Source organism: Pyrus communis, chromosome 13 (genome assembly GCF_963583255.1).
Source record: "Pyrus communis chromosome 13, drPyrComm1.1, whole genome shotgun sequence".
NCBI lineage: Eukaryota > Viridiplantae > Streptophyta > Magnoliopsida > Rosales > Rosaceae > Pyrus > Pyrus communis.
In genome coordinates this window covers 21281039-21296436 of record NC_084815.1, presented here as the reverse complement: position 1 = coordinate 21296436, position 15398 = coordinate 21281039, and the positions used below count along the sequence as shown (strand labels likewise).

The 15398-nt window shown below is 39.8% G+C and overlaps 2 protein-coding genes and 1 pseudogene across 5 annotated transcripts; 2 read left to right on the top strand and 1 right to left on the bottom strand.

The window, feature by feature from the left end:
* Window positions 1–306: 306 nt before the first annotated feature.
* LOC137712676 (protein NBR1 homolog) lies at window positions 307–4694 on the top strand. 4 transcript variants are annotated; one of them, XM_068451806.1, is made up of 8 exons: window positions 307–599; window positions 1456–2092; window positions 2201–2576; window positions 2673–2796; window positions 2896–3147; window positions 3331–3480; window positions 3636–4259; window positions 4350–4694. In XM_068451806.1, exons 1-8 carry the CDS (start codon window positions 573–575, stop codon window positions 4446–4448), a joined length of 2289 nt encoding a protein of 762 aa, XP_068307907.1. In that variant the 5' UTR covers window positions 307–572; the 3' UTR covers window positions 4449–4694. The 4 variants fall into 4 exon arrangements, with proteins under 4 accessions (XP_068307907.1, XP_068307904.1, XP_068307906.1 ...); XM_068451805.1 differs by having other exon boundaries at window positions 308–599; window positions 1456–2335; window positions 2441–2576; XM_068451804.1 differs by having other exon boundaries at window positions 309–599; window positions 1456–2335; window positions 2417–2576.
* A 1501-nt stretch (window positions 4695–6195) lies between these two features.
* Window positions 6196–9467, top strand: LOC137713128 (serine/threonine-protein kinase STY13-like). The gene is made up of 7 exons (XM_068452388.1): window positions 6196–6539; window positions 6691–6856; window positions 7379–7511; window positions 7647–7842; window positions 8341–8465; window positions 8557–8715; window positions 8840–9467. The coding sequence occupies exons 2-7, from the start codon at window positions 6726–6728 to the stop codon at window positions 9152–9154; spliced, it is 1059 nt and encodes a 352-aa protein (XP_068308489.1). The 5' UTR covers window positions 6196–6539; window positions 6691–6725; the 3' UTR covers window positions 9155–9467.
* A 318-nt stretch (window positions 9468–9785) lies between these two features.
* On the bottom strand, window positions 9786–11939 carry LOC137713990 (pentatricopeptide repeat-containing protein At2g22410, mitochondrial-like; annotated as a pseudogene).
* Window positions 11940–15398: the final 3459 nt, after the last annotated feature.

Below are 15398 nucleotides of genomic sequence, written 5' to 3'. Positions count from 1 at the left end.
CTTTACCATTATCATTATTGTTTTTGCCTCGTAATTCCATATTTACCAAATATGTCATTGGATCAACACTACAATCATATGCAAGTAACCTTTTACTGTATTGATGAAAATGTGTTTGAATCCTTGCATGAGACTACGATCACATAAGACTTTGAACTTTGAGTGAAATGAAAATAAACAAATAACGTACAGGTGGCAGTAGCAAACAAATCCACGTATGAGGTTCCACATTTTTAAAGTGGATCTTCCAACCACAAGAACAATCTTCTGCTTAATAAATCCGCGCACCTATCTTTGGCGAGAAGCAAACGAGAAGTCACTCTAATTTCTTATTCGCTAAGCCAAGATCGATCTATAAACACACACAAACAACGTATTCCTCTCTGCGTTTCACAGATAGAGAGAGAGAGAGAGAGAGAGAGAGGCGGTGATAGCGGCTGACGGGTACGCTTGGGGCTTGGGGTTCCGACATAACATCTTCTCGTTCCTGAGCGGTTCTGTAATTGTGTAGGGTTAGGGTTTTACTATTGGTTCTCGGATTTGGAGCACACTGGTTGGTTGTTTCTGCAGCTATGGCGTCGTCGACCAAGGTTATCAAGGTGCGATCTTTTGGAAGTTTCGGTTTCGAATTTGAATTTTTTAATTGGGTTTTTGGTTTTGCGCTGTTTGGTTGATGGGAAAGTTTGGGGGGGAAGGAAAATGGGTTTTTAAATTTGACATGCGACTGAGCTGTTGGGTGAAATGGGGTTCTTGATTGATGGATTTATGTTTGGGTTCTGGTAATTGGGGAGGGTTTATGTGATGATAACTTTTGAATTTTGAGTTCTATGATGCATCGGGTCTTTATTTGATCGAATGTTTATTTCTGGGAAAGATTGTTCATTTTTTGGATAATCGGCGTATTAACATGGTTAATCTATCATCGGAGTATTACCATGGCTAATCTATCATCGGAGTATTACCATGGTTAATCTAGTTTTATGATCAATTTTCATTTTGTCATTTGCACTCAATTTGTGTTAACATTTTTTATTGTTGGGTTTGAAAAGATTTATTCATTTTCTGTATCTCTCTTTTGTAATACTGTTCTTGTTGGATGTATATGCTTATTAACTGTAATCCATTTCGGAATAATTTATCTGTGTTTGTTTTCTATTCGAGGTTTACGTGGTTGCATTATCAGGATAATAATTAGGTTTCGGGTTTTTACCAACCACACTAGATGTTGGCATAATATTATACAATTGTCAAACCCCTTAGACTGGTTATAGCTGTTGTGTTAATCTTAAAATATGAAAATTTCTTGAATTTTTGTAAATATTCTGGCCGGATAGCTGAATATGTAACTCTTTGTTAGTTATTTCTAGTCAGTTAACAGCGTGATGCAATCAATTTACATTCTATGCTTATTTGGTTACTTTCGTATGCACTAATATGTAACTGGTTGTCCTAAAGGTTCAATATGCGGAAACACTGAGGCGTTTCAATGCTAGTGTCAATGAGAACAATCAACTGGATCTTGACATGGTTGGATTGCGAGAAAAGATCTTGAGTCTTTTCAATCTCCACCCTGATGCTAACATTACTATGACGTACATTGATGAAGATGGTGATGAAGTGACTCTTATTGATGATGGTGATCTGCATGACACGATGAGGCAGAAGCTCAAATTCTTGAAGATATTTGTACAGATTAACAATGATAAATCTGCCAAGTCAAGTGGAAGTTCTACTCCTTTGAGGTCCCCTCAAGGTCCACCTCCAGTACCAAATTTTGATGCTGGTGCAGCACTGAAGTCCCTGCCAGAGCCATTTCGGGAATTTGCTTCTAAGTTTCCTCTTGAATTGGCTTCAAAAGCTGCATCATCCAGTCCGGTGTTTACGGAGCTTGTTGACTGGTTTTCAAAGATGGGCCTATCGTACCTGATTCCAGATGCCCAGGTTCAGACCGAAGGAGATTCAGGCAAGCAGAGCGGTGCCTCTGGGAGTCACGTGGCTTCATCAGCTGCTGGTAATTCAAATGATCTGAAGGGTGATGGCAAGTCAAAACCCATCTTAAAGTCTGCAGCCGAGGAATCAAGCACCAAAAAAGGTCAGGCGATGGATTCTGTGAATGTGACCAAGGATGTGGGGATGTCTGATCCACCTCTTCATGCAACTGTTGATCTCAATTTCCTTCCTACTGATTCTTATCTATCAGGATCTACGCCTGTAAATGGTGCACCAGCTGGATCAAGTTTTCACACCAGTGATGCAAGGAAGGAGTCTAAGGAGCTTCCAAATGGTCTTCTCAATATTCAAAAGAAACTTCACAACAAGAAGCCTTTTGGTTGTGGTGCGTCAACAAGTTCAGCTTTCCTTGCGAGCCATGTTAATGGTATGATTAGTAATCGTTTCAACGAATGTTCACTTACAGGGACTCCTATTGCAAATGACTCAGCTACTCCTGCTGCCTCTCGGCGTATTCCTTTCAAAAGAAATCACTCCAAAGCGATGGGTGGTATGTTCCACACAGGTGTTCAGTGTGATGGCTGTGATTGTCATCCAATTGTTGGACCTCGATTCAAGTCAATAGTGTAAGAATGGAACTTATCAAATCTCTGATGCTAAGTTGGTAATGAAACTTTGTTGAACTCTCAATATTGATGTTACGTTCTGTTTCTTTTCTGCAGGAAAGAAAATTATGACCTCTGTCAGATTTGTTTTGCAAGTAAGGGTAGTGCGACTGATTACATTAGGATTGACCAACCTATCTCTTATCGTCATCCACAGCCCTTCAAGGGGTTGTTTGAGCAAGTGTGTAGATCCCTTTGATACTTTTTTTTTTCTTTCCTTTAGATACCATATTTTATTTTTGTTATGAATTTGACCTTTCCTTTTCATCCTTAATGGCAGCCTCCATGGGTCGGCCCCCCAGTTATGCCAAAAATCTTGAGAGGTTTAAGTATGAACCCAGGCCCCCCTAAGCTTGATAGCCACTTTGTATTGGATGTCAATGTAATGGATGGTACATTAATAGCCCCATCTACTCCATTTACCAAAATATGGCGGATGCGCAACAATGGTAGTATGGTGTGGCCTCAAGGAACAACACTTGTGTGGATTGGGGGTGACAGATTTAGCAATTCAGATTCAGTCGAGATAGAGGTGCCATGCTTTGACATTGTTCTGGAATTGTTTGAGTCATGTTTAATATTTACGTATTTGTTGCCTTTGCATATTTCGTGGGTTTTATGACACTTTCATTCATTTTTGTTTTAGTTCTTTTATTAGTGTTTTTCTTTCTTTTTTTTTTTTGTTGTCATTTTTTAATTTCATGATTCGTTATAGATTCCTGCGGATGGTGTGCCAGCTGAAAATGAACTCGATATTGCTGTTGATTTTACCGCGCCCGATTCACCTGGTCGCTACATCTCACACTGGAGGATGGCAACCCCGTCTGGCCAAAACTTTGGTCAACGTGTTTGGGTTCTGATCCAGGTATCTTCCTCATTACAAAGCAGATATAGTTGTGCTTTTTTTATGACCTCTATTTATTTATTTTTTTTGCATTCAGGTGGATGTTTTCCCGAACAACTTTACGCTCTAATGCCAGTAACTAGACAAATCTTCTTATCCTTTATTCCCTTGTGCAGGTTGATGCTTCCTTGAAGGATTCATTCTTTGAGAGCTTTCAAGGTCTGAACTTGAATTTGCCCCCAAAAGAATATGAAAAAATGGATGTGAACGTTCAACCAGCTGCTGTCAGTGACTTTCTCCAGCCTTCTGCTTCTACCCCACTCAAGGAACCGGTGAAGCCCGTGCCTACTGAACAGCCTGGACATGACCAGGAGCTCCACTTCCCCATCAACGATAGCTTGCTGGTTGGCCACAGCCCCTCTGCCCCTACTGAGCCACAGGGTCCTTCAACTATGTCGTACCCCACTGTTGAGCCACAGGGTCCTTCAACTGTGTCATATCCCACCTTTGACCTACCACAGGGTTCGACTGTGTCGTATCCCATGGTTGATATCTATGAATCAGCCCCGCCCTCCCCCAAATCACCACCTGTTGTCAATGCACTGGCATCATCTGAAGGGACCAGTTCAAACAATGCTGTGGAAGATACCATGCTGAAGGAGCTCGAGGCGATGGGGTTTAAGCAGGTCAATTTGAACAAGGAGATTCTGCGTAGGAACAACTACAACCTGGAGCAGTCTGTTGAAGATCTCTGCGAGATTTTGGACTGGGATCCTATCCTTGAGGAGCTGCAGGAAATGGTAAGTTGCACAACCCGGCCTTGTCTAAATCTTGCCGGATAGTTCATCTCCAAATTTTCAGTGTTTTCTGAGTACGATGGCTTTGTGCAGGGTTTCTGTGATACTGAAATGAACAAGAAGCTGCTGGTGAAGAACAATGGAAGCATCAAGCGTGTGGTTATGGATCTGATCAACGGGGAGCCGCTTTAGATGGAAGACAACTACTTATAAATCCTGTTAATATAACCCTAGTTATATAAATACGTGTGTGTGTGTGTGTGTGTGTGTGTGTGTGTGTGTGTGTCCGGAATAATGGGCTGGCATTTTGCCATATGCAATATGATGCTTTGATTGCTTTTGGGGACCTTGTGCATTGCTTTCTTATTATCTAATTATTTATTAAGTAAATTGGTACTGCTATTTAAGTTATGGATTTAATATAATCCAAGTTATGTATTCCCATCTCCCTTCACCTTTAATTTTTATATTTTTGGATGCCCCGCATGACTTTATTAATAGTTCCGTTAGATGCAGGCATCAATATGGCACTATCTCAAACCGGTTAGATGCAGACATTAATATGACAGTATCTCAAACCGATGAAGCGTCATGGTGCAAGATAGCCTTGAGGGGCGTTTTTAGCATTGTGGTTGCATGCAGTATCTCAAACCGATCAAGTGTCATGATGCGGGATAGGCTTGAGATACAGTCGTTCCCGCATTCCAGTTGTAAGACCAATGTCGGTGCCTTTGAAAATAAGGTGGAGTTGGCAACTTTGCACGGCAAATTGAACCGACTTATCCTGTAACGTTTATTTAGTCAATGACTGAAACGTTGCAAGTGATTTGGGAGATAAAGGACAAAGACTTTTTGCTGCTTTGATGCTAAACTCTCCTTTCCCACCGTTCGCCTCTCGGCTTTTTCCCTTTTCTTGCCACATATTTTCCTTCTTTCTGAGGTGGTCTCGTTATAAGTTCTTATTAAAAATGAAACACTGCTCGACTCCTTACATATAACAGGTCAATGTTTGTTACTTATTTTAGACAGTATAGAACGCTTCTTTTTTCGTTGAAAATTTTTAAATGTTCGATCATTCCATCTGAGTTGGGATGGCTACCAAAAAAATTTAGAATTATCTGAAGTCGGCTGAGAGTAGGTTAGATGACTAGCTGTGATTGAAGTGAAAGTAAAAGTAGAAGAAAGGTGGGAAGTAGAAAGTACTCTTCTAATTGACTAGCTTTACTAGTTTACCCTCCATGTCGACAACATCGGTTTCCGTGTGCTCTTGATTAGTTTATGGCTCCCACGAGCTTAGGGTAAGTTGACGATTGACTTTTTAGATTATATTTTTGATAAATTAATAGCATAAACTTTCTAATTAATCGATTGACCTTTTACCGTTATATTTCAACCAATTTGTCGTTAATACATCCATGTATCAGCTAGAGCTATCAATTAAAATATGGCATGTATATTTAATTATTTAGTTGGTTGTCCTGGGTGACATGTAACCAAAAATATTGGAAAGATTAATGCCCTTCAATTCGAGCGGATAGGGTCTATAAGCAAGGGGATAAATTGGCCACTTTACAAAAGTTTGGGTCTTTAATTTACCAAAAAATTTATTTAGAGGGTCAATTCAACTAAAGTGGTAGTTCGAAATGTCGGCAGTTTCTTCTGCCTATTTAACTACAACATGAGTTTGTTTGAAAATACTTTTAAAATGACTGAAAACGTTTTTATAATGTGTTTTTTTTTTTTTTTTTTTGTAGAAAGCACTTCGAGTGATTTTTCAAAATTCACTTATATTTTTACTAACGATTAATTTCAAAAACACTTTCGTCAAAGCGCTTTGAGTCATTTTCAGGCAATATTCAACACTCCCCTCTGTCTCCTCTCGCTCTCTCCTCAAACACACACCCCCCACGTCCTTAAAAACATGATCTTTGGGCTCTCTCCCTTCCCATGATTCCATCTGCAGAACAAGATTGAAAGCACTGTGGCCCTAAGAGATTAATTATTCCCACAAATCCCGTTTATTTAGTCTCTATGATGGGGACCATGGAATTTTAATCAATCTAGTATATGTATGCAGCACTCTAGTTTTCACTTGGGGAAGTGCTTTTGCTAAGCTTCTGGTTTTGCCTTCTGAGGGATATTTTCTCACTTCCCCATAAAAATTTTCTAAGTGAAAAAAATAGCACTTTGGGCATTGAGCTTTTGCCTTGGGGCTTTTGCTGTCACAATCTCCTCTCTGGTAGGACATGTGGGGTTCCATGCTTTTGCCTCCCCCAAGGACATGTAAGTACTTCCTGTGAGTTTTATGAGCCTTGGGATGCTGCTTTTCCCTTTGTATCAGCTTATCCACTCACACAGAATCAATGAATGAATTAGCTTCTGAAAAAGTGCTTTTTGGCTTTTGGGTTTCTGATATTGTGTGATATGCACGTAGGGCTTTGAAGTTGGATTGTTGGGTTGTGTAGAAGGATGGAATCTGGGAGTAGGTTTTACTCAGCTGATGAGTTCAGATTGGATGCCAAATGGCTGATTGATCCTAAGCATCTCTTTGTTGGACCAAGAATTGGTGAGGGAGCTCATGCCAAAGTCTATGAGGGCAAGTAAGTTGTACAGCTTCACCCTCACTTCACTTTCAATCTTTTGATTTTTCGAGTTTTCGATTTCTGCACTTGAATTCTTTGGTCTGCACTGGAGACCTTGTGTCTTGATTTGTGGCCAATGACATTTCTGCGGTTCGCCTTTTCGCTTCAGTTGATAGTAATGTTGGTTAGATTTGCAAGTTTTTGGCTCATCTTGTTTGGATTAGATGAACTACAATTGCTTTCTTGTGGAGATTATCAATACATTTTCTTGTTTTGCATTCTGAACTGTATTTTGGGTTTTGCTGAAAATTTAATCTGGTTTAATGGTTAGATTCAAATTTTGATAAGATCCCGGAAATGGTTAGGTTTTCAGTGAACTGTGGTTCTGTAGAAGTACCTGATGAATTTCTCTTGACGGCGAAAAATGAGTTTCTTAAGTGATTAGATTGCAGCTTGCAAGTAATTACGGTTCACTTTGGAGATTTGTTGTGCTGCAGTTATCTCACTTCTTTTGATTTCGGCCTTTTGGATTCGAATCAGATACAAAAACCAGACTGTTGCAATTAAAGTTGTTCATAGAGGAGAAACTCCAGAGGAGATTATCAAGAAAGAAGGACGGTTTGCCAGAGAGGTTGCAATGTTGTCGAGAGTTCAGCATAAAAATTTAGTGAAGGTTTGGTTTAATTGCCGTTGTTTAGTTGCTAAGTCATCGGTGACTGGTGACAATAGTTAGATTGTGCAGTTATGAATGTCAAATTGTTATGTGTCGACATCTGATAATTAATAAAGGTACGCTGCCTCTCAACAGTTTATTGGTGCCTGCAAGGAGCCAGTAATGGTAATAGTTACTGAGCTTTTATTAGGAGGTACATTGCGTAAATATTGTCTAAACATGCGGCCAAGGTGCTTGGACATACGCATTGCTGTTGGTTTCGCACTAGATATTGCGCGTGCGATGGAGTGCTTGCACTCTCATGGGATCATACACCGTGATTTGAAGCCTGGTAACTTTTCAGATCCCGTTTTAACTGCTTTGAATTCTATTAGTGTGAGTACTTAGATTCACAAACTGTTTCGGAACTGAATTGCGTATTCCACAACTTCTCTAATAATGTCAAACAAACTCTGATGTCTCTGGATGTCGTATTTATTTTCTGTAGTCAATATCTTGTGAGTTTTGTCTGCACTGTTCAATCACCCAACTTTCTTTTGGTGTTAATAGTCATACGTTTAAGTTTCCGATTATGACTTGATTCTAATTTTAGTAAGATGGCGCTTCAAGGAATGGTAGAAGATTTCATTAAGAATAGAACCCGAGGGGATCTAAACTGAGGGCTATACACCGCTTGTAGTCGGTTTAGTCCCTCTCCAATTCCATTTTTGAATAAATTCTACGTATCTAACAACGTTCTATGTAAGACTTATCTACCATTTGTATGATTTAGGTTTTCAAATATTACTTCTTGTTTACTTCATCTGCTTGCTTAATTTTTTGGGTGCAGAGAACTTGCTCTTGACTGCAGACCGCAAAACAGTTAAATTAGCGGATTTTGGGTTGGCGAGAGAGGAGTCATTAACAGAGATGATGACTGCAGAAACCGGGACATACCGTTGGATGGCTCCAGAGGTACTACTACCCTACTCCCCCCTCTTTCTCATGAACCGTCACACTTGATAATACCTGCTTATTCGAGTTGATATTTCTTATGTTTGGGCAGTTGTACAGTACTGTTACATTAAGGCAGGGAGAGGGAAAGCATTACAACCACAAAGTGGACGCGTATAGCTTCGCGATTGTTTTGTGGGAACTCTTACACAACAAATTGCCTTTCGAAGGCATGTCAAATCTCCAAGCAGCCTATGCAGCTGCTTTTAAAGTAAACATATCTTCCTCATCGATATATTTCCAATATCAATCATTCATTACGTTAGTTTTTTCTCCGATGTGTTTGTGGTGCTGCTAAATTTTCCTGATGATTTATTCGATACTTTTTGTTTCAGAATGTGAGGCCTAGTTCCGAAAACATCCCAGAGGAGTTGAACATCATCCTAACTTCGTGCTGGCAGGAGGACCCAAACGCCCGACCTAATTTCAGCCAAATAATTCAAATGCTACTCGATTTTCTTTACACCATATCTCCTCCTAAACCTGCCATTCTGCCACGGATATTCACTGAGAACAGAGTCCTGCTGCCAGAGTCTCCTGGTACAAGCGCCTTGATGTCAGCGCGTGAAGGCTTGGGGGAGACGCCCAAATTAGGAGAAATGGAAGACAAACCAAAAGGTTTTTTCTTCTGCTTTAACCAGTGTTATTGAGTAGTTGAAGGGAATGTCCATAACCTCCGTCCTTGGGGTCAATAATGTTAGGAGGGAAGATCGTAAACACTAGAATCTAGTTCGATTAAGTATATTTCGTTAACATGGTACGTGTTTAAGCTGATCAGTGTCGAATTTCATCAAGTTCAATTGTCAGATGAATACACCAATCTGTATCTGTCCAATATTCTGCTGGATTATGCCAATGTGTAGGATCTTAAACCCCGTTTTGATAATCTTGAACATCTAGCGGCTAATACTTTCGAGTACGGTTTCTTTGTGATGCTTGCTGGATAAGAAATCCAACTTAAATTCTTCATCGAAAGCGGCTTCCATATGCTCGGAAATTCTAAGCTGTTTAAACTTCACGAAAACGATTCAAACCTTGAATTAATGCCAACAGTATGTGTAAAAGCAAATGTTATGTTTCCGTAGATTCATCTGCGTGAGTTATTGCTCACTATTTTTGTGTAAAATTGCAACTGTTGAGAGCATTCACATAAAGGAAAATTTAACCAGAGCGAATTTCCGTCAGCCCGAACATCTCGCCTGTCACGCCGTTGAAGCGCCGGCAGAATCGCTTCAGATCAATATTGAACAAGAATTAGACAATAATGGTTGGTACATTAGTCATAATTCAAAAATATCTCAAATAAAAAAAAGGCTGTGCAGTTCACCAATGGTCATTGCAAGAAACCCCGCCCTTTGAAATGATGGAAGCGATTCCTATCCCTGACAATAATTTCTCTGTTAAATACCTTCGATATCATCTTCGTTGCGTTGTGACAGTCCGTACAGACTCTTAAGATTTTTTGATATTCTAAGTGTAGTTCCGGGAGCTGTTCTGTTCAGACCGAACGCCATGGCCAGCTTCTCGCTGTGGTGGGATACCGAAGCTTCCTTATCGTCGTCCTCTGCATCTAGTCTTGCATCTGCTGTGTTTGGCACGTAGCTGGCCTCTTTAATCCATTTCATCATGTCGTGAGTTGCAATGTCATTTGATATCTAACCCGAGTGTGGAGTGTGGACATGCATTGTCTTCAGCGAAGAACTCATAAACAGCTCCATCCAACTCGATCATGCTACACACCCAGGAGCCTTCTCTATCCCCTTTTCTCTCATTTGATATCCAACCCGAAGAGCATCGTCAGTCCTGCCTACCGATGCATAAATGTTTGAGAGCAGAATGTACACCCTGCTATGAGGGGTCTCGAATGTTGTTATGTGTTTCAATGATTCCTCACCAATTTCGACATTCTTCTGTGCTCTGCATGAAGCCAACAATGTCCTCCAAACCACAACATTTGGTTGGATAGGCATATTCTTGATGAACTGATATGCCTCTTCAATCAACCCAGCTCGACCCAAGATATCAACCATAGAACCATAGTGCTCTATCCTCGGTTCAATTCTGAAATCTTTACTCATGCGGGTAAAAAGATTTCGACCCTCGTCAACCAGACCTGTGTGGCCACAGGCAGAAAGAATGGCAATGAAAGTCACGTCATTTGGCTTGATATTCTTTTCCTGCATCAATTGGAAGTATTCAAGCGCTCTCATGCCCTGTCCATTACTAGCAAGACCTTGAATTAGCACTGTCCAAGAGATAACGTTTACCGCAGGCATCCTGTTAAATGCTTCAATTGAACTATCAACGCACCCACATTTTGCATAGAAATCTATTAGTGTAGTTCCAAGGGTAACTGTGAGCTTCATTTTCTTCTTCTTTATATAAAACTCAACCCATTTTCCAGTTTCCAAAGCTCCAAGGACAGCACAGGACCAAAGCACACTGACCAAGGTCACCTCATTGGGATCCACATTTGCCTTCTGCATGTCATGAAACAGACCAAGCGCCTCCCTGCACCTATCTGCTTGGCTATAACCTGAAATCATGGCACTCCACGCAACATTATGTCTTCGATCCATTCGATCAAATAATCGTCTTGCAGTATCTACCTGACCACATTTTGCATACATATCAACCAGAGAAGTGACTAATGCAATGTTCCCCTTCAGCCCATTTGCTTCTATATACTCACCAATCCACTCTCCCAGCTCCAAATTGGCCAGTCTCCCACATGCTGTCAAAACGCTAATCAAAGTAACCTCATCAAACCCAACACCCAATTTTAACATTTCATCGAATCACGATATCTCCCCAACAACATTCGCTCCTCACGTAACCCCCCATCATCGAATTCCACGCCATTAGTGCCCTTTCGGGCAATCCATCAAACACCCGGCGGGCAACATCGAGCTCCCCACAACTTGCATACATAAGTATCATAGTGTTCTCAGTGAACCCATTTACCTTAAACCCACATTTCACAATGTGGGCATGGATCTGTTCTCCTTCCCTCAATGCTCTTAGTCTTGAACAAGCTTTCAGTACACTAGAAAACGTGAACTCATCGGGTTCAGCAGAGTTTTCGCGCATTTTCTTGAACAAAAGAATGGCCCCCAGAGGAGAATGCTGGTATATGAGGCTCCTTATCATGATGTTGCAGGCCAACGAATCGGGTTCGTCGACATTGTGAAAAATGGAGAGAGCATAGTCCATGGAGTTGGGGAGAAGAATGGCGGCGGATTCCAGGATGTTTTCGGTGATAGCGGGGTTGAGGAGGAGGCGGGTTTTGATGAGATGGGCATGGACTTGGTTGAGGTCTCTGGTGGTTCTGCATTGCTGAAGAATTAGGGTTTTGGGATTGTGTGGAAACTGGGGGATGGTAGTTACGACAGTTGTGGGTTTGGCGGGAGAGATGGGAAGGGTTGCTAGTGCCATTTTGTTCACTTTTGGGCTCTTTTTGAATGCCTTGAAGTACTGTTTTAAAAATTCCTGCCTAGTGCCACCTAGGCATTAGACGGCTGTCTACCGCCCTGATTAGTCTTTAGATATTTGAAAATTAAGAAAGTACACCTAGACCCGCTTAAGCGTCTGTCTAGCCCACTTAGGTGTTTGCCTAGCCCGCCTAAACCCGTTTAGGCACCGAACTAAGTCGCAATTCTCACTTACACAGAAAACCGATAACTTTCATTTTGCAATATGTTCTAATACTTTATAATTTGTATGTTATTTCATTTTGCAATTAATGTATCACAATACAATTAGTCCTTCTAAGCCCCCCTAGCCACCTAGGTGCTAGGTCCTAGCTCACCGCCCAACTAGAGTCTAACATCTTTTAGAATCTTAGTCTTAAATGGCTAATAACATATGTAATAGTTATATCTTCGAGATATTTGCATGTTACGTTGTCAGATTAAATCCCGACTAGACGTTCAAACAAAATTCACTTAACCAATAGTTCATACTCTGAATAAAAATTGCGGATTATAAATATTGTAATGTAAAATCTAATTTAGTCTTGTATCGCCTCTCACCACGTGTTTGAAGGTCACTAGATACACAACATATCATCCAACGATGGAGCTACTACAAGGTCATTATAGTCGGTTGATTCAAATAACCTGTATTTTCGTTCTATAGTCTTTCAGTAATTTATATTTTCTTTAAAGTGAGAAGTGTGGATGTAAATTTCTGCTTTCTGTGGATTGACAAATCTACACCTGTAAAATAATAACACCTAAAATTAAGGTCAAAAACCTCACGCGCCCACGATGAATGGGGGGCTTTGGCCAAAGAATCTCTGATGCCAAAGTTAGAATTTTGAAAAGAATGTGTAGAGTGTTTGTGGGAAGCAAAAAGCCTCTTTAGGGGTAGCTCAAACTTACTGAATTTTGGAGATAAATGGAGTATGTATAGGAGTAAAGGAGGAGATGGGCTGGCTCTCTAGGGTTTAGGGGTGGTCGGCCCTATGTGGTATTTTAGGTGAGAATATTCTATAATATTTGTGTAAATAAATATCTTGAAGTAATTAGGTAAATATCCTAAATAAATGGAATTATGGTAACTTACTTGAAAAATATCTTCTTTAATTAGGAATATATTTATGATAAGTATAAATGATTATTCTATCATAAATACCCTTAACTTTTCTTACGGGTAGGGATGCCGTGAGCAATCGTTGATCTCTGCCTGCTCTACCTTAGTTACGCATGGTGAATGAAACTGCTCCATGCTCATTTAATAGGGGCAGTCTTGTCTTAAGAAACAATTCACGTGTCAGCTCCATGATTTTTGAAATTATTTTTAGCTCTACAAGAAGTGATCGAAGAAATGTATTTATATATATTTTCTTTGTAGAAACCTTTTTACAACCCCTTTTCCACAAATTTCTGCTTCCTTCACTGCACATAGGAATATGAGCCTTTATAAAACTATGACATTCAACACCAAGCTGGAAACTGCTGTTGAGACGCATTAAAATATTATGCCAAGGAGATATGTAATTAACGTTGGAAAATAATCCTATTTCTGGCTGACCCTTTCCAGCAAATATTAGATTCATATGCTTGAATCAACTGTTGAATAGACAAAAAGAATGAGAACTAGATGCCATACCCTTTTTATTTGACAAGACGATAATCTAATTTATAGAGAGAAAACATTGAACTCGAATGTAAGGAGGTCGGCACATTGGTTTGGTAAATTGGTTAAAACTACGTGAACATAGTTGGATTCCACCTATTTATTTGACAAGATGAAGTTCTAATTTACATAGATGGGAAATTCAAACTTTAGATAAAAAGGCCGATCGACATACTACTTTAATAAACAGACTTTACTCATGTCAGCAGACTAGATATATCACCCTTTTATTTGACTAAGATGATGATACTCTAATTTAAAAAAAAAAAAAAAAAAAAAAAAGGTTTGAACTCAAAGAAACGGGGCCGAAGGCAGGGCCATTCCTGACATTTTGGGAGCTTTGTGCAAATTTAATAAAAAACGTCCTCCTTATTATGAAAAAAAAAAAAACTAATTTTTTGGACAATATATTTATACATAATTCAACAATCAATATTCAAACTTAATTAAAATCATTTTACTCTTAACAATTGAATAATCTACAATTTCCGTGAAATTATGCTTTAGGGTTCATCCATGGAAAAAAATGAGCAAGAGTGAAAGAGAGATACGAAAATACACTTGTGTTTGTGGAAAAAAGTAATACATAAGTTATTTTTTATTTTTAGAGAAAAGTGAAAGAAAGTAATACACAAGTTTTTCTTTTAATTGCTAAAAAAAATGAAAAAGGATATAGGCTCCACTTAATCAAATGTAATATAAATAAAATCATATGATGATAATTTTTTTTTTTTTTTACAGTAAAAAAACTTATTTATTAAAAAACTTACTCATATGTAATATACAGGGTAGTGAGGATGAAAAGTTTTTGGGGCTCTTTGAAATTTGAGGACATGTGCCAATGGACCTTTTGCGCACCCCAACGCCGCTTCTGCCGACATATGATACCTTAAAAAGCTAGCCTACCTCACGTCAACAGAACTAGATGCCACCCTTATCATTTTAGAATAAAGGCCAAACCAATCTGCCTATAAATTGAAGCTTTTGCATTCTCCTAATGCTTCAAGTTCAACGTACCAGTGAATTTGTGATTGCAAAACAAAATGATGAGAAGCTACGAGTACCCAAGTTACCCAACCACTGTAGCACGATATTGTCCGCTTTGATCCAATTTTTTTTTTCTTTTCTCTCCTCACTCACATGGCAACCCAATCTCCTCTCCCTGTTCTACCCAATGTCTCCCATTTTCTTACGATCAAATTAGATCGTACGAACTATCCCCTTTGGCATGCCCAGATGCTACCCTTACTTCAAAGCTGCAATCTTGTTTCCTTTGTCGATGGAACAACCAAATGCCCGCCTGCATTCCTGAAAGATGATGCTGGCAACGTCACCGACTTGGTGAATCCTGAATTTGACACCTGGTTACAACAGGATGCCATGGTCATGTCATGGATCAACTCGTCCGTTCATCCTACTGTACTAGCAACCTTGATTGGGAAAACTAGTTCCCATTCTTCTTGGACCACTCTTCGTGAAAGATATGCCTCTCAATCCACCGGTCGTCTTTTTCAGCTTCGTAGTGAGTTAATGAATACTCACAGAGGTGATTCTTCCATTTCTGATTTTTTGGATAAAATAAATTGTCTTGCCGATACATTGTCACTCTCTGGTGCTCCTATCTTCGATTCGGATTTAGTTGCTGTTATCCTTAACAATGTTGGCCCAGCATATGAAAGTACAGTTTCCTCCGCTCAAGCTCGTGAGGAAGCCATCAGCTATGGTGCACTTGAAGCCCTTCTCCTAGGTGCTGAA

Coding starts and splice junctions, on each gene's coding strand:
- LOC137712676 (XM_068451803.1), top strand. CDS start 573: ATGGCGTCGTCGACCAAGGTTATCAAG. Junction 600..1,455: donor CGTCGACCAAGGTTATCAAG/GTGCGATCTTTT, acceptor GTTGTCCTAAAG/GTTCAATATGCGGAAACACT. Junction 3,148..3,330: donor CAGATTCAGTCGAGATAGAG/GTGCCATGCTTT, acceptor GATTCGTTATAG/ATTCCTGCGGATGGTGTGCC.
- LOC137713128 (XM_068452388.1), top strand. CDS start 6,726: ATGGAATCTGGGAGTAGGTTTTACTCAGCTGATGAGTTCAGATTGGAT. Junction 6,857..7,378: donor GCCAAAGTCTATGAGGGCAA/GTAAGTTGTACA, acceptor GATTCGAATCAG/ATACAAAAACCAGACTGTTG. Junction 7,512..7,646: donor AGCATAAAAATTTAGTGAAG/GTTTGGTTTAAT, acceptor GCCTCTCAACAG/TTTATTGGTGCCTGCAAGGA.